The 19,452-nt window shown below is 22.1% G+C and overlaps 4 protein-coding genes across 4 annotated transcripts; all 4 read right to left on the bottom strand. All coding sequences in view use genetic code 6, as the record gives it.

Moving 5' to 3' along the window:
* Positions 1-154: 154 nt before the first annotated feature.
* TTHERM_00008700 (cyclic nucleotide-binding domain protein) lies at positions 155-3,482 on the bottom strand (the record flags this gene model as incomplete). Its single annotated transcript, XM_001008153.1, has 3 exons — positions 155-1,188; positions 1,274-1,575; positions 1,936-3,482. 3 exons carry the CDS (start codon positions 3,480-3,482, stop codon positions 155-157), a joined length of 2,883 nt encoding a protein of 960 aa, XP_001008153.1.
* Positions 3,483-4,075: 593 nt separating this feature from the next.
* On the bottom strand, positions 4,076-6,030 carry TTHERM_00008690 (peptidase C65 otubain protein; the record flags this gene model as incomplete). Its single annotated transcript, XM_001008152.2, has 2 exons — positions 5,200-6,030; positions 4,076-5,146 (listed from the first exon to the last, which is right to left on the bottom strand). The coding sequence occupies exons 1-2, from the start codon at positions 5,920-5,922 to the stop codon at positions 4,076-4,078; spliced, it is 1,794 nt and encodes a 597-aa protein (XP_001008152.1). The 5' UTR covers positions 5,923-6,030.
* Positions 6,031-7,222: 1,192 nt separating this feature from the next.
* On the bottom strand, positions 7,223-10,204 carry TTHERM_00008680 (hypothetical protein; the record flags this gene model as incomplete). Its single annotated transcript, XM_001008151.3, has 2 exons — positions 7,223-9,445; positions 9,548-10,204. The coding sequence occupies 2 exons, from the start codon at positions 10,202-10,204 to the stop codon at positions 7,223-7,225; spliced, it is 2,880 nt and encodes a 959-aa protein (XP_001008151.3).
* Positions 10,205-14,001: 3,797 nt separating this feature from the next.
* TTHERM_00008660 (hypothetical protein) lies at positions 14,002-18,810 on the bottom strand (the record flags this gene model as incomplete). Its single annotated transcript, XM_001008149.2, has 3 exons — positions 14,002-17,309; positions 17,373-18,036; positions 18,109-18,810. 3 exons carry the CDS (start codon positions 18,808-18,810, stop codon positions 14,002-14,004), a joined length of 4,674 nt encoding a protein of 1,557 aa, XP_001008149.2.
* Between the last annotated feature and the right edge of the window lie 642 nt (positions 18,811-19,452).

Raw genomic sequence — 19,452 nt, 5'->3', positions numbered from 1 at the left:
GTTTAATTTTTCTTAAAATTTATAAACATGTGATTAAGGTAGATATTTTTTTTTTATTAACAAATTGAATAAATAGTTTAAAGGAGGAATATAAAAAGAAAGCTAACATACATTTTATAATTAAATACTTGTTTAGCTTACTTACTAATTTGCTTCACTTATTTTTTTTTTACTTATTTAATTTTGCTATCTATTTTCTTATGAACCTGTTTGCTTTGGCGAAAAAATACTTTGAATTACCCTTGGGAAAATAATAATCATATTCTTTGATCTGCTCAAAAAGCCAAGGACTAATTCCTTTATGCTAAATTATCTGAGGTTATTCTATTTATAAGTTTTAGACAGAGTATTAAATACTTTGATTTGAATTTTTCCTTTCTTATTCAGATTGTAATCTATTTTCACTCTATTATTTTTCAAATATTGAACTTTGTTTAGTGAAATTACTATGACCAACCTTCTCACCGATGCTGAGGTTAGAATTTTAGGGTGATTATTCTTGATTATTCATCAATTAGCTACTTTAAGGAGACTACATCATTTTATTCAATTGTGAGGGTCTTCTTTACAAGTTTTCTATTAAAATTTACTTTTTGACGCTTGTAATATCTTATGATTGGCGAGTAGATTATTATTTAAGTAAAGCTTAATTCTATTTTTCTTCCTCATAATCATCTTCTTAATTACTTTATTCACTATTGACGCTATTTTCCTAATATGTCTCCACAAAATTATTTACTCCTTCTCTAACTAAATGAGACTTTAAAATTGAATTAAATTTTGCTTTATTCCTTGTTTGCTTTTAGCGACTTTGAACCTATCTTTGATTAAACATACTTGAAAAGTACATATTTTATTTAGAAAGATGAACTAGATTACAATTAATTTCTTGATGATAGAAGCTACCACATATATTACAATTCACATCTATTTCTTTAAAAGATTCATAAAGCATAATACTATCTTTCAATTACTTAAAAATTTCAAAATCTTTAGTATCATTTTATATGATACGTAGAAAGTCATTTCTTAAGATTTTAACTACTCTTGTATATTTTGAAGCGATAGCTGTGCTTTCCCTAGCCTAATCTGTGATGAAAGAAATCTCACCAAATATCTATCCCTTCTTGAGATTCTTATAAGTTTTTAAAGTACTTGGGTCATCAGCAATTTTTTATTGTAAAGTAACTTTAAATTTGAATTAAAAAATAAATAATTTAAATAAAATTTGTAAAAAGGAAGAAATTAATTAACAAAGTAACTAACAAATTACCTTCTCCTTATAAAATGTAAAAAATAGATAAATTCATAGTATCTTTTTCTGAGTAAATTGTTTAGCTTGGGAAATAAGATTCTTCTTGAAATACGTATCCAAGGTCATCCTATAATTACTTGCTGAAATTTTCTGCAATAAAATTTATTTTAGAAATAATTTGTTAGCTATACTCCATCTGTAGTTCATCAACTAGTTCTTAAGGTAGCTTATTTAAAACTTCAGCTTCATCTTCTGTTTCATCAGATTTGTTATTTGTGTAGTAATATTCGATATCCATATTTACTTTTGTTCTTAAAGTCCTTTATTTGAAAAAAAACAATCAAATTTTAAAATTAATATTGATTTTAATAGATTTAAAAATTATTCAAAAATTATTTTTATTTATTTTTTTGTTTGTTTGTTTGTTTAAATACCTTTTATTTAATTATTTAAGCTACAAAAAAAAATATTTATTCACTTTTATGAAAACTCTTAGAAATAGAAAATTTTCACTACTTTATGCTGAAAAAATATATAAGAATTAATGAGGAGTAAATGTATATTTTAATGATATTTTAGACTGAAAAAGCTGGAAAAATAATTTGATTTAATTAAAATATTGCCAAAATTATGTATGTGATTTTATTAAATTATTAAAAGTTAATTAAAAAATATTTAACCTTGAAATGTTCTTTGTTCTCATATATTCATTAACAATATTGATATCTCTATTTTTAGTCTCATTCACCTTATCAAGTTCTGAAAGTATGATTCCTATAACATTAATTAAGTAACCATACACTATAGCTGTAAATATCATTGATATGCAAGTAAACATTGTTTGTGATACTGTAGTGGCTATGTTTGAACCTGTAGTCATCAAAGTTAAACACCAATAAATTGAAGATAAATACACTTTCCACCATACTAAATCACTAGAAATTCCATCGTCATACCATGTTTTTGGTTCATTCATATATTTAACTTCAAATAAACCTAACAAGTACCATGAAACAGATAGAATATGAGCTATTAAGAAGAGTTACAAGATCAAATTAACCAATTTGATGAAGAAATAATTTTTAAACATCATGCATAGTTGCTTTTGTATTTCATAAACGTTAGTGACTATGTTTTTTAATTTAATAAATAGTAAACACTTCAAAAATAGATTTGCATCCAGCTCAAATTGAAGATAAAATACAATTACAATTGGTAAAAGATCAAAAAATGATCTTTTTTTTATGTAATTAATAAAAATTTATTTCCTTTTGTATTCAGGCTCAAATGGTTTGTAGATTTTTGTATTGATCTAGAGAAGCGATTAAATTATCCAAAGAGTTCCAGTCAGAAAGTAAATATACTCAAAAAAATCTGAGGGCATATCAAAAACTAATACCAAAGAAAGTAAATAGAAGAATGAGAAATTGTATAGTAAGTAAAATGTTAGCAAGAACAAGTTAACATTTCCATAAGCATCTATTAGTGGAATGTATTTGTTTGAAAGTTCTTCGTAGAGACTTAAAAGTTTGTTTGCTATATCAAATATTTAAAAGAAAAGAGAGGAATTTACTTAATTTGACTCACTGCTATCGTTAATTATATCTCTAACTTTTGAGTTCTCTAAAAACTTCAGTCGTCCTTTCGAAGTATACATTTAGTAGAAGTAAGTAATTTTTTTCATTACTTTAGAGATCAAACTCATATTTTAAAACTTTTGGTTTGTTATATTTAATATATTTTAGGCTTGTTTCCTAGATTTAGTTTATTATTTTCTAAGATCATCATTTGCTGCCTTTCCTTTTTATATTTAGGATTGTTAATTCGAAGCCTTTTTTTATATCTAATCATATTTTTTATTATCTTCCTAATTATTTATGTTTTCAGTTTTAATATTTTGGAAAGACTAAGCTGTAAATGCCCTTTCATTGACAGTAATTTAAATATTAGTATTCTCCAAGTTATTTTACATAAGTTATTCATTATCATTTCTAATATTGTTACTATTACTTTTATAATATTCTGGTAATAATTTCGCAATGTTGTTGCTACTATAGGTAATATCTTTTTAAACGCTGGTATTGTGAACTTTCGAAAGATCTATTTCGCTATTTAATGATTGACCTCTTCTATGGTTCATCTCCTTTAATTCCATTCCTAAATTGCTACTATACTCTTCCAAAAAGAATCTTTACTACTAGTGAAGTCCGAACATTTCTTTTTCCATTTCTTATTGTTTGTTTTTTTAAATCTTGAAATTCTCAAAAAAAAATAAAAACGATCAGTTAACTTAATTAATTTAAATAAACATATGATTCCAGTCAAATATAACAGTAGATAAAGCATAATTTACATACAAAAACCCAAAACTTTACGTAATATTAAAATAGCAAACACAAATATATTTTTATAATGTTTTTCATATAACTTTTATTAGAATTAACTATTCAAAGGATGTAAATAAAGTTGCTATTTTTTTTAAATAATCACAATTAATTTCTTTTATTAAAAAAACTTTTGTATTAATTTGATTTAATACCTATTATTTTCATTTTTCTGAGTTTAAAACATTTGACAATATTTTAATATTTATGTTCAGTGTATTTTTGATGTCCAATTAAAAAAGCATATATTTTAAATTAATATGGACTAAGTATAAAATGTGGTATATTATATACATTTCAATTGATTTTTTTTGAGTAAAGTTAATTAAGAAGAAATTAAAATAAAAACAATTAATCGAATATAAAAATAATTTAAATTTTATTTATTTATTTATTTGTTTATTTTTTATTAAGTTTATTCAATTTAGGATTTAGGTCAGTTTTTTTAATTCTTTTTACTTGATTATTAAATGAATGAAATTAATTCGCCAATTAATCTTGGACTTAATTGATATAGTTTGCCATTTACCTCAATGAATTCTTAGTCATTTTGATATTTACTAGCAAGATCAATAAAACAGTCAGTGCAAATTCTTAGGACCACATTATCTGGTATGTCTTCATCCATAGGGAGAACAAAAAAAGGATATTTAAAATCGGATGGAAGTTTTTTATTACACTACACACATATTCTTTTCATGTTTTAAAAGTCTAATACGCGCTGATCTTATTAGTCATATTTCATATTATTAACGTCATTTTCTCCTGAGTTATTCTATTAATTGGTCATAGAATTTTTTGAAGGAAGATTTTGAAACTATAAATTTTAATTGTTTTAATCAAATTAAGAAGATTATGACTTTTGTTAAATTTTTGGTTAATATTAATTAGTTTTATTTACTTAATTTTTTTCATCTAGTTCAATAGGTATTTCATTTTATTAGTTTTTAGAGTTTTTTTCTTATTAAGAATCTATTTGAGAGTTCGACTATTGCTTTTGTTGTAGCTTGTCGTCTTATTGTTTCACCTAATTGTTTTCATTTTACAAATTTTCAATTAATACTTTCAACTTTTAATTTTCATAATTCTATCTTCTGTATTCTTCACTTCTTTGCAATTTTTACCAATCTAGAGTTTAATATTCTTCTTCTTCGTTAGAGCCATTTTATTAATTGTAGAAAGCACTTTCTTCTATGTTATTCATTCTTATAATTTCTGTTTGATATCTTTATATAAAGTTTTATATGAAATAATAATATTGCTAGTCTGAATATTGAGTGTTGAATGATATCATTTGTTTATTTATTTTGTAAAAGTCTGTTTTAGCTTAAGAATCCAAAATAGCTAGCTCATAATGTCCACCATTATAAATAAGGTTGAAACTGGGCATTTAAGCATCTTTATTTTCTACTTCGATTGGTGAGTAATTCAGCTTTTCGATATTTACTTTGCTTGAATACTAATCAGGCTAATAAAAATTCTAAATATTAAGCTCGCATTAAAACGTCTATTAAATATAAAAAGTTTTATAAATAAAAGTTAATAAACACAAAATTTTACCTGAGCAGCCAAGGGAATAATTACATATTGAGCTTCATAGAAATATCTTAACAGTACGAATTCTATCTTTTCTTTCATATCATCATCTAGAAAATCTTTAAAAGAGTCATGAACTTTAAAAGACTCATAAGTGTTGAAGATCATCTATCTGCATATAATAACACTCGCGAAGTCGACTTCAGGCAAGCTATTGTACATCCTAATAATATCAAGCATTCTCAATTACTTGTTGCTCTTTTTATCTTCGAGAATTTTGAATAGGAACAATAGATAAATAGATTTTAAGCTATTAGCGTTTATTGGAACTGTTTAAAATATAGTTTGCAATTAAGGAATGTTATTTATTTATATTATAAATTATTCAAGTGGCTCGCAGCTCTTTTACTCAACAAGCCAGAAGACTTTATTTAACATTATAGATCTATAGAAGCAGTTTCCATCTCCTAGAGTCCTATACATCATCTTATACTAGTTCTACAATTATACTAAAGCACTTCTCAATGCATTGTTATTCATAATCATCATTAAATACTCTAAAGTAGTTATCTCCTCAACATTTTGCAAGTTTTCAATTCTAAGAAGTCTTCTCAATTCTTTGATCTATTTCACTTCCATACTCTTAATTGAAGCCCTAATCTGCTTCAACTTGTCTACATTTTCATCTTATTTCTATAAGCTTTCTTGTTTTTCAACTTATTGCGACTAATTTTCTTAAATATCCATTCTTCTACTATATTTCTAAGAGTCAGTCTATTGAATTTTAATCTTTTAATTGTTTTAAATAATACTAAATCTGATAATTAAAGCTAAGGCTGAGATACTTTTCTTCAATAAAATAAAGATAAACTCCCACTCTCAATCAAAAAGAATTCATTCTATAACAATTACAACAAAATCTGCTTAGATAAAATCTAATTAATTCTTATCTAAAAATATTGATTGATAGAAAAAAAGAAAGAATCCATCCAAATAGATAGATAGACTCTTTAAAATACCAAAACATCAAAAGATAGAGGTATTGTATTGCCAACTAATATGATCAGAAATAATTTAAAATTATGACCAACAGTGAATATAACAAAATTTTTTTAATCAATCAATTAATCAATTTTAAACAAATTAATTTCCAAATTAAATATGATAAATTAATAAAAAACTAAATATTTTATAGATTTAATTAACTAACCAACTCTCTACATATATAATTCTAACTTTTTATGAAAAATAATTAAATAAAATTTAATTTATAATTCATATTCGTAAATAAAATATACATTAAGTAAATACTCTTATTTAAGCCTACAAAAAATTCTATTATCAATAAATTGAGTTGACTTAATCTTAATATAAAAAAAATATTTTTAATTGTAATAAAGTCTTGATTAATGAGAAAATGCAATATATATTTATTAATCAAAGTTAACTTTTAAGAATCAAAATAGATTAACCAAACTAAAAATCGATTTATTGTTTATTGTTGCTAAAAATGTTTTAAAAATATAGGAATATGTTTGAAATGAAGATAGTAATTTTCACACAAATAATATTTATGACTCAATTTAAAAAATATTTAAAAAATTTTAATCAAAAATAATATATTAACACTTCCATGAAATAAAATTCTACTATTCTGATAGAGCTAAATAACAGTGTTTAAGCCAACTTTTTACATGATTTATTATATTAAAGTCATAAAATAGAGGAAACTTTTCCTTAAATCAGTAAAAAAATAAAATCTGATACATTTATAAGAATATATTGATTTATTTTGCAAATAGAAAATAAAAAGTTATTTTAATCTATTCATTTTTAAGCTTTGCTGAAATTAAACAGGCAATTTTTAAATTTCTATTTTAATCTCTGATTGCAATATAATTTAAATTCTTAATAACTACTGATATATAACCTTTAATGGTAAATTTTTACAGTAAATAACTAAATTATTTATATTCTTATTAATATTTTATTTAATAAAAAATAATCCAAATTAATTTTTTTGAATTAAAAGTTTTACTTTTTAAAATCATTTAGAAATTTTATTGTATAGATCTATTTAAACGAGCATATGTTCAAAAGCATACTTTTAGAGCTATTCGCCAAGTATATAGGTATTTTCTTAGAAAATAAAATATTTACCATCTTTTATGCAATGTAAATTACAGTAAAAGCAAAAATGTCCTAACAATTACTATGTTTAAGGATTGTTTATATTAAAGACAGGATATCGCTGTTTGCAAAAAGAATTACAAATAATGCACTTTTGCTTCTCATGTCCTTCTCTATTAAAAAACTATTAGTAAGTATATGCTTCAGCTTTTACTTAGTACAACTATAGATTATAGATGTATTTACCAAACAATTCATTTATTTTATATGTTTTGTTATCAAAGCTAACTATTTAAGATGGGTGTTTATAATATGATACAAACAAGGAAACACAGTTTGTGCATACTCTTTGTATTATTTCTTTTCCTCCTTTTTAAACTTCACTAATTTCATATGTTGAATATTCATTTTTGTTACATAAATTGCACTGCAATTTAGAACAAAATGCTTACATTTAATTTTAAATTTTTTTAGAGCCTTATTATTTTTAGTCATTTTATAATTATTGATTTGGATTGACTATGTTATTTTTTTAAATTTATTTTTCTATTAGTTTTTGTTCTTTAATTTTAGATATAATTGAATCTCCAAACTTATAATTCTAACCGTCTATTGTAATAGAATTTTGATCTTTTTTTAAATCTTTTAATATTTCTTCAAGGCATTCTGCACAGAGTAAAGCAATCTTTTTTCCTTTTAATATATACTTTTGAGATTTGAAGGGTCCTTTGCATTAAATACACTTAAATATCTCATTTTTTTAATTTTCTTGCAATTAATTGGCAACTTATGCATTCTAATTATTATCTTTTTAGGATAAATTTCCAAATTCAGCATTATTAGGAGATTTAAGAGTAGCTGTAAAGTATTACTTGTTATTATTATTTGAAGATTATTTTATTTTTTCTCCTTCCTCCTCTTCTTCAAATAATAAGGGAGCAACTTAATTTTTCTTAATGTTTAAAGGTAATTAAATTGAAGTCAATTTAATTTTATTTTAAATAGAATTTTTAGTAGTATTCTATTATATTGATTAATTTATCATAAACGCACTATTTTATAAGCAGACTTCTTCCTTTTAAATCTTAAAATCCATATCAAAGTTCTTAAAGTCAAAATTTAGTTAACTATCCCATTTATTTTAGATCTCACTTTGAGTTTATTTTAAAGGAATTGAATTTGGAAAACTTTAGCTATCAAGCTAAACAGATTTATTTCTGAAGAATTATTTATTTTCAGGCTTGGTAAGCTGCTTTAATTACTGATTATTTTGTTTTTTTTATTAATCTTCTTAATTTTAATTTACGTTTAAATAAATGTATTACTTTTAATTTATAATTAATATATTTTTGTCCTCTTACTCTTTTTGAGAAGCTTTTGAATTGCAAATTTTGCATATCTTTTCTATTACGTTGCTTTGTATTTATTTAATCTAGTAACATTCAGAAAAGCCATAAATTTTCCTTTTGCATAAAACACACTTTTGAATTTCTAATTCTTTATTTTCTTAATTTGACTCAACACTATTTTTAGGTGAGGATTAATTTGATAAATAAAGATTTTTACTATTTTATTAATTTATCTATAAATTATTTTAAAGATTTATTTCTTTATTTTAAGTTTTACTGTTTTCCTACAATTTCATATTGATTGATTAATCTAATTGTATCTTATTTGGATAACTTGGGTTCACTTGTTATGCTTTTTAAAGCTAACTACTTGATTGCGCTGTAGGAGTTTCTCTACAGCTTTAGAAAGATCGAAAACTTGCAAGACTATTTTGGTTTTAATTTTGCTAAATTTCTACTTATTATGCTTAGAAATTATTATTTTAAATTTGAGATTTACTTTGATTTTTCAAATAGAATATTCTATGTAGTAAGAAATTTTGGAAGTAATTTATATTTTGTAAAGCTAAACTAAATTTAGTAGATGATATTTTATAAAATAAAGGGAATTACTCGCACTAGTTATTCAAAAATAACAAATCATAATGATCTTTACTAAAGAGTAAGTGAATTTAGCAAATGTCAGGTTGTTGCAACACCATTGGTTTATAAACAATATTATCTTTTTTAATTTTTAAAGCAGATCCTTGCTCACAGTTAATATTTTAAATGACAAGCTAACACTAAAAACTCTAATTTGATTAGAATAAATGAATATTTTACTTTGAATTCAAAAAGAATAAAATAAAGTCTTCAAATATGAAAATAAAAATTGAATGTAAATAAAATATTACTTGTGCTGCTAAAGGAATAATGATTCCTTCAGCGTATTCATTCTATTTTAAGATACTTTTATAGATATCCTATTAAACCTCCTCGTCAACAAAAGCTTTGATTTGTGGATGGCTTTTGTATTTTTAAAAGCTAAGATAAATCATAAATCTTGCAATAGAACATGCAGCAAAGTCTACTTCAGGTAAGGAATTGTACTCATTTATTATCATCAAGCTGTTAATATTTATTTGCTACTGTTTCCAAGAAAGTATTTTCATTAGAAAAATTCTAAAAATAAGTTATAGACCAGAGCCTTAAACTACTTAAGCTGCACATACATCTATTTAAATGTCTTTAAGATCTGAAATAAACTAAATGAAATTTTCTAAAAGTAGGGAGTCATTATTTGAAGCTAAATAAAATATTTTCATTAACATCATAGCTCTGTAAAAGCAGTTTCCATCTCCTCTAACTGCTAATTAGTAAGAATATTGCTAGCTCAATATGCTATATACTTATTTAATTTCATCCGCTTTTTATTAAGATTGAATATTAAATAAGGAGTCAATATAGCAAATATTTGCCGTATTCCTGTTGGAAGAATATTCTCTTAATGAAGATAAATCTAGCGCTTTAACTTGATTTAATAAATTATCTATGATTTAATCTGTTTCCATATTTTATTGTTTTATTAATAGCTTAATTTCTTTTTTTAATTTTTTTAGTTTATTTATATTACCAAATTGGAAATTTAATACATTTAGTATTTTATAGAGTTCCAATTAATTTTTTCCAAATAGTTTTATAATATAAAACCCTTTTATTAAATTATTGATCTTTATTTCAAAAGAAAAGTATTTTATTTTTAATGGTTTGAATTTTTTTAGCTTAACTTCTTGTAAGGTAATTTTTTTAATTTTAAATAAATTTTATTTAATAAGAAATTTTTTTATAAATATTTTATAATAGTTTATTTTAATTTTATACTGCATAAAATAAATAATTGAAAGGGACAAAAAACAAACATATTTTCTTGCAATTTATTTAAAACATAAGTTTCTTATTTTTCTGCGATACACTTTTAGAATCTAAAAAGAATTAACAAATAGATAAATAAAATAATTATTTTGATTTTTATACCTATAAAATTCCCTTTGAGTTTATTAATATGTATAAATTCATAAAAAATTTAATAATTTGACGTAAACATAAACAGAAACTATTAAAGTACTAATTTGTATATTTTATTAAATAGCTCTTTTTATGCAAATTAAAAATCAGATGAAAAGATTATTTTTATTTATGTATTTATTATTTATAAATATATTAAATAAAAGAATGTTTAAATTAAAATTATTTTACTTCAAGTTCTAATAATTAACACCCTAATCTTTTATAAATTTTCCTATTAATTTAAATTTAACTATATGTATTGATTTTAACTGATATGTTTCTGCATCCAGACTATCTAAAGATTTATGGTGGATAGATAAATCCATGGGGTTAAAAAATAAATAGAATATATTTAACTAATAAAATATTATAAATCTTTTATTTATAATTGAATTTAATTTAAATTTTTTTTATTTAAAAGAAACTATTTAATTTTTAAGTTTTTAAATTAGACAATAAATTTTTTACTTCATTCATTTTTTCTTATTATTAATTTACCAAATAAAATGATACTTTGTTTTTTATTTAGTTATTGCATATGCCTACTATGAGTTTATTGTGAGATAAGGTAGGTAATCTTGTAACCTTAAAAATAAATTACAGTAAATCAACTTGTATTTTTGTAGTTAAATAAAAGTTAATTCTAATAATATTTAAATTTTCAAAATAAATTACATATATATATATATTTATCCATTTTCGATTTATTAATATTTTTAGTTATCCAAAATATTAAATAAGTGTCAAAAAAATATTCAATTTTCTAAATAAAATATTGGGTATTCAATTAATATGCGATAATAAATATAAATTTTATACTAATAAATCTGGTGAATTTATATTTTTAAACAATTTATTTTTATTATTTGAGATACTATCAAACATATTCAGTTCATTCATCCATAATTATTTATGACAGACAGTTTATCAATCATAAAGATCATAGTAAATTTATAAAGGAGAGAAACATAGCTTTTAATTTATATTTTTATTAAACACTATTAATTTGTATATTTCATTTTTGAAAGACTTTAAATAAGTAGTTAATACTATATTTTATTTATTTTCTGTAAAGGTCAATTATGGTATTAGCTCTTATTACTAAATGATTAAGCTTGCTGTAAACGCAGAAATATTTTTTTCTACATAACCAATTTGAATTAAATAATCTTAATAGCTACTTTGTTCCAACAATTAAAAGAGTAAATCAGTTGATTGCTTATCAAAACAATTTAAATACACTTTCTTTAGCTTTGGATTTACTTTAATAAATAATTATCCCATAACTTAAATAAATATATATTTATGCTAAAACTTCATAGCTATTTCAAATAACTTTTACTAAGCATCCTCCTATAGTTGAAGGTACGAAATTAAATTTATCGAAACTTACTGTTTGGTTATTTTTAACTTACTTTGTTGATAATTTTAAATGAATTAAAATACTTCAATATCACTATTAAACTAACAGTAGATGTTGTAAGGACCTAAACAAAAATAGTTTTTTATCTACTTATAGAAAATCCAAAAATATGGTAAATGAAATAATAATAAAATTCTTAGATAAACTTTTATAAATTTTTTATCTGATAGACCAACAAAAACTTCATAAAATCCCAAAAATGTCAAAAATATTATTTATAGAATTTAAAAAATACTTTTTCTTTTAGCAAGATGACTGAAGGGTAAATCTAGATCTTGTTTGTAATGCAAGCCTAACATCATTTAAAAAACAGCATAAAAATACTCAAGAACACTTATTTCGAACTCAGTGTAAACATAAATAAACTTTTAAAGAGAGAAACAAATCAAGATATTTAATCCTATCAAAAGCAGGTAAAATATCTTAGCTTAAAGTTTAAATAAAACTAAAAACATAAGAGTCTACATCATTAATCTAAACAAAACAGATTTTACAGATTTTTTCATAACAGATATAGATGTCTCAGGTTTTTTTCTTCTTAAATTTTAAAGCAAAAATTGAAAGAAAGAATTAAAAAGATGAGTTAAGAGATATAAATGTTAATTTTCTGTCTCATAAACCAAGTAATAGCAGAATAGCAATTGCATACTATAGTTTATTAAATAATTTAAATCTTAATCAATTAGGTATTCACTTACTCTTAATTAGTATAACTTTCTTTCATAGTTATCTTTACTCTTCAAAGGAATTTAATACAATAATTAGCTTTTTAATTTGCTTAAAAATTACTAGAAATCTAGCATTCTCATTAGAATAATAACTATACTTAACAAATTAGCATAGTAAGGTATTTACTAGTAAATTTCTTTACTTCTTCTTAGATCTTTTAGGGCATAAATTAAATACAGCTAATAAGATAAATAAACAATCCTTGACACCATCAAGAAAAAATTTATTTTTTTTAACTCTCTAGGCTTAAACTAAAATATAGTTAAAGAATATTGATATTTACTTGATTCCATAGAGCTTTATTCGATTTAATATTTATGGAGATTTAATATTTAATTTTTATAGCAATTTACTTTTATAACTTCCGAAAAAGCAAACAGACAAACAAACAAATAAATAATTAAATTATTTAAATATATAAAAGCAAAAAAAATATTTATAAATATATCTTAATTATTTTTAATTTTAATTTATTTTAATTTTAGTTTTTTTGATTTAAATTCATACGTTATCAGTTAATTAAGAGATTATTTTATAAAATTAAACCATTTATTGTATGTGAGCTGAAAATCAAAATATGATTTTTTTATTTTTTAAGTAACAAATAAAAATATAATATATATTTTACTTAAATTAATTCGAAATAAGGTAAAAGTTTTGTTATCTATTATGGAATATAAAAATTTGTAAAATACTAAATTAATTGATAGTATTAAGTTAAAATAAAATTTTACATAAATTAATTTAAGAATATTAAAATTTTTTAATGTATAAATTATTTATTTAGAGTAAAAATTAAACTATTTTTTGCAAAATAGAATTATTTAAATGAAAATTATTTTTTTAAGATTTATTAGGTAAAAACTAAACAATTAAAATAAAATAGATAATAAAAAATTAGAGTGGAAAATCTATTTATATCTATCTATCTATTTCTTATTATCAAAATATTTTTTAAGTTGTAGAAGTAGCAATAATAATAGAAATATCACACAAATATATTTTAATTATTTTCTATGCTTTTTTTTAATTTAAATCTTCAATTTTTTTTTTTTTTTAATTTTAAGAAATAGTAATTGACTTAACATAAATAAAGGCAAACTTACTTAATTTTATAAATTCTTAATTAATAAATAAATTGCTCAGATTTCAATGAGAATTTATGTAATATTTTTCTTATTACTTTGTTTTATAGTAATTGCAAATATCGCATAAACCATTTTCTCTCTTACGATATAATGCTTTATTACATTCTTTGCAGTTCATTTAATTTTACTTTTCCTGTTATGATACTAAAGGTTCGTTAGTAATTTTGTACTTTTATTAAGCACTATTTTGTTTACTTTCATAGATTTGTCTATCTTGACTTGTATAATAATGTTGACCATATAAATTGTAACTTTAATTGTTTTTATGCTCAATAGAGTTTCTTATAAGATCCTACTCTAAAGGAGACTAATTGCTAGAATTGATGAATCTATCTTGGTTATTTAAATTTCCAAAAGTGTTTTTTTCTGAGCTTGAAATTTCCTTATCATTTATCTATTTCTTTTGATAAAAATTATTTTAATTATTATCATTAAATGACATTTGTCCTGTAGCCAAAGCTGGTCTGTTAGAAATTTAAGATCTTTAAGAGTATTCACAACCATAGCAAAGAGGACTACCATAAAATGTAATGTTTTTCTAACAAAAAGTGCATTTTTTTTGAGCTATAAAATCATCTAACCTATCAAAATTCTATTAAATAAATTTTTGGTTATCTTTTTCTGTTTCTAATTCATATTTAGATTATTTATCAAGCTTATAGAGCATACCATCAAAATACACCATTATTTGTCCTTTTTCAAATCCAACTAAAAATTTATCAATTAAACAATCTCTGCAGTATATTTCCATTACTTCTTCTTTATCATCTGCTATATATTAATAGACATTATATAACCCTCTATTATTGCATTAATCTGAATAGCATTTTTGACTATAAATTGTTAAATCTGAGTATTAATTTTTTAATTATATCAAATTATGATTTTATTTTTTACTTTCTTCTGAATCTATTTAATTTATTTAATTATTTCTTATCTAAAGCTCTTTTGTTTCAGAATTTAAAGATAAATGAGATTTTTTTTCATTGCTAATAGAAATAAAGCTTTATTATTCTTTTTTTTTATCTAAAATAGTTTAAAGCTTGTTTTTCATGTTATCTGAATATTCATACAATTTATGATTTATCAAAACAAATTTTTCTCCTTCTTTATAGCTATCAATAATATCATCAACACATTATTAACAAAGATATCCATGTCCATATCTTGAAATTATGAGTTCTTTATTTAATTATTTGATATCTTGATGACAATATATGCATTCCTCTTAAACATGGAATTAATGACTTTCTGTTGAATTTTTTTGTTCAAATTATTGACATTGTGGTTAAATTTTTTTCTATTGATTTTGGTAATTTAGTATTGGTTCGCTGTAAGGCTACTTTTAGGAGTCTTTATTATCCTATTTTGGAGTTGTAAATTTTTAATCTGATAATTAAATTTTACCTTCACAAATATTTTTACTTTCTTCAAATCTTTCTTTTTAAGGGGTATTTGTATAGTTATTAATTTTTACTTGATTTGTACTTTGAAGTTATTTAGAGTCCTAGTTTTCTATATTTAGCTTGTCGCTACTAGTGCTATCTCTTTAAACTATTAACCTAAAGCCTTTATTTTCATACTTAAAATTTAATTTAATAAATTTTTGGATTTTTAAGGATGTTTGTTCATCGTTGACAAAAAGTTTTAGATCTTATTTGCACATGAATTAATTTAGAATGGTATAATACTCAATTATATTCTTTTATAAGCATGGAATACATAAAGTTAATTATTCTTTGGCTATTTTTTCTTTCGAAACATAAATGTATTCTTGACTTAATTCTTTACATTTAAAGCACTAAGATTCTTAATCTTACTTAAAAGAATAATCGTTTCTTAATATTTAATATGTTCCTTTGTTTTCTTCGTATCTAAATTTACTTTTTATTATTGCTAAAAGTTTTTAGCAGTTTTATTCATCAAGATAAAGAAAAGAATGACTCCTTAAAGAAATTAAACTTATGTTTAAGTTAAACTATTCTAGATTATTTTCCAAGCATTCGATGCAAATAACTGAAGAATCTTTCTTATAATAACTTTGTGAGTATTAAATAAAATCTTTTGAATTTTAATTGCATTTAGAGCAGTTCTAAGTTATTGACTCTTATGAAATTTGATTGTTTTATTAAATGTATGAATTATTCTATCTTTTTATTTCATAAATTCCATTGTAATTATCATAAGTAAATTACTATTCAATAATTTATTTTAGATTTTAAGAGTTTATCTCATCCAAGTAATAGAATGTGTTTTGGCCATAAACAATGTATTTAGCATTACTTTAAAATATCTTTAAATTCTTTTGTAAGCATGGAATACAGACATATTATGCATTTATTTTAATTTTTGATTCTGAAATTAAAATGTGTTATTGCTCAGAAATTTATTAACAATCAAAACATTTTTAAGTAATTTATTAGTTTAATTATTGATTTTATTGTTATTCAGCTGAAGTTTTGTTCTGCCTTACTATTGTGTATCTACCATTTTTTAACTCATAATTAAATTATTTTTCTACAATTTGCTTAAGCTTGTTCATGTTTGGTTCATCTAAATAATAGGTAGGGCCTTGGCCATACACTAAATATTTGCTATCGGTATAGAGTATCTTTAAATTATTATTTAAGCATGAAATGCAAACATATTTTGAATTTTTATAATTAGGTTCAAAAATTAATATATTTTGCTCTGCTTTCTATTTGCATTCAAAGCATTATTAATTATCTTTATGGATTTTTAAATCTTATTAAGTGATTGGGTCTCTCAATATATCGTATCTTCTATTTTATAATTTAAACTTGAATTATTCGCTTATAATTTATTTTAACTTTTCTGAGTTTTAGTTGTCTAAATAAAAGATAGAACTAATACCAAATACAAGATAACTATCAACATCTAAGTAATAAAGTCTCTATAATTTTTTAAGCAAGCAAGCAACACAAATAGGGACAAGATTTTTTTTCCTCAGTGTTTGAAAGACTTAGATATATTAATTTGAATTTTCTTTGCATATAAAACATTATTAATCTTAATTCTACTCTTCGTTTTCACAAGCTTAAGCCTCTCCCTTATTTTTTTCTATAAAATCTGAAGATTACTTTTGTATTTAATCATTTTTTGTAATGTTTTCAATGTTGATTTAACTTTGATCAATTTCATTTTTTCTCTCTTCTATTTATGCTTATTAAACTTCGACTTGCTTGCTATTTTCATTTTAGGTCTCTTTTTTATTCTCTTATTAAATATCTTCACTAATTTATTCAACCTTTTCATTACTCTTTTAGTCATTCTTATCTTAAACTTATTCTTATTTATTTAAAATAAATATTAATTTTATTTGTTTGAATTATTTATTTATTATTAACTTACCTTTTATTCCATTGTTGTGCGTGTTGTCTAAACCATCTTTTTTTTCATTCAATAAATTCTTATGTTCCAGCTAATTCTACTCACTTGTTTTTGTCTATAAAATTTCTCTAATCTAACTTTTTTAGTCACTCTATATCTCAGTATTTTTTTAGGTAGAACTTGCTTAAACACTGTGCTCTTCAATATTCTATTCTTTTTTACTTAAAATACTTTAATCTTGACTTAGTGTTGTTTATGGTGTCGCATTTTCTGAATTTTTATTTGATTAACTTGTCTTCTAGCTAATCTCAGTATAATTAGTAGATTCAGAGCTGTTGATAGAGTTTGAAACTTAATTTTTAATTTCTGTATTCCTGCTGAATGTAGATTTATTTTATTAAAATAGCTCTAAATTTAGATCTCTAATTATTTGTGAGTAGTATTATTCTTATTAAAAAAAATGAGGGGTACTTGAAACAAAGTAGTCATAGAATTTCGGATCATCAATATATGTTTCATTAGTAATGAGTGCTTCATAGTGACCTTGTGTGAATAAAACATGAATTTCAGTATATTCCTTTTCTTATTTTGAAGAAAAAGGTTTGTAGAATAATTTTTCAGTATTTATAGGACCATCAGAGTTTTATCTATAAAGGTTTTATACTACTAGTTGAATTTTAAAAGCCTATTTTTATTATAAATTAAGTATTAAAAAGTCAATAAATAACCATTTTAAATATTTTATTTTTTTTATTACTTAAGCGGCTAGAGGAATAATGATATCTTCTGCATATTCTGAATATTTAAGCAAGATACGAGGAATTTATTTACTCATTTCTTCTTCAATGAACATTTAAAATGAGGGATGACTTTTATTCTTTTAAAATGTTTAGTATATCAAATATCTAGTTATAACAACTGCAGAAAAGTCTAATTCAGGAAGAGTGTTGTATTGATTAACTATCTTCATCAGATTAATCTCCTAATGTTTGATTTTAATTGCTCTTAATTCTAGAAGGTAAATTAAAAATATTTGCTTAAATAGCTTGCTTTTATTTGTTATAAGGACATCATTTTATGATTCAATCTCTTTAATATTATCTATCCTTATAATAAAATTTTCTAAACTTTCTACTCCCTATTATTGAGAAAGCTGTAATAAATATAGAACAATAATTGACCTGTAAAAACAATTTCCATCACCTCTAATTCCTAACCAAATGCTATAAGTTGACTCCAAAGAGTTGACTGCTTGAATCATCTATTGCACTTTATAACCTTGGGAATAGTCTTAAATAGATCCAACAGAATAAATGCTTTATATATCTATACAGAGTTATCTCCTGAGTAAACCAGCATAAAATTTAATATCATAATCATCTTTCTTCAAATCCTAGATAATTCTATTTATTTAATCGCTTCTATCCTCTATTGAATTCTTTGATTGCTAACTCTCCATTTCTCAAAAACTATATTCTTAATTAAGTTTTATTTGAGCTTTTGCTTTGATTAAAGTAATTAATTATACCTTTCTCTGTTTCTTTTGCTTGTGGCTTTAAATAAAAGTCCTAATTCATTAAATAAATGATTATAATAATTAATCTTCAATTAAATAAATAAAAAACATCTAGAGCATTGTCAAATAAAACAAGCATTATTTTTTTAGATTTGTGGTTAATATCAAATATGTTTATTTCCTATTCAAAAATGCAAATTTTTATATTCTAATAATTGTTGAGATAATTAGGAGAGATTAATATTATTTTAAAATTTTATTATTACTTCAAAATAAATACTCAGACTCATTTTATTTTATTTTTATTTTAACTATCTAATTTAATAAAAATTAATTTCAAATAATTTATTTTATATTTAATTTACTTTTTTATAGGAGAAAATAAAGTTAAATTAAAAACTGAGGAATTTATTTTGAATAGTAAAAACATTAAATGAATTTTTTTTTAAGTCAGTCAAGTAAATAAGTAAGCAATAAAAATTAAAATTAAAAATATTTTTAAATATTCTTTTTAATAAAGCATTATTTATATTTAAAATATATTATTTTATAAAATGTAAATTAACTGGGTGTTTGTTAATTTTG

Source organism: Tetrahymena thermophila (assembly GCF_000189635.1).
Source record: "Tetrahymena thermophila SB210 genomic scaffold scf_8254803, whole genome shotgun sequence".
Lineage (NCBI taxonomy): Eukaryota > Ciliophora > Oligohymenophorea > Hymenostomatida > Tetrahymenidae > Tetrahymena > Tetrahymena thermophila.
Note: the sequence above shows the minus strand (reverse complement) of the source record. Positions and strands in the feature narration are given on the sequence as shown.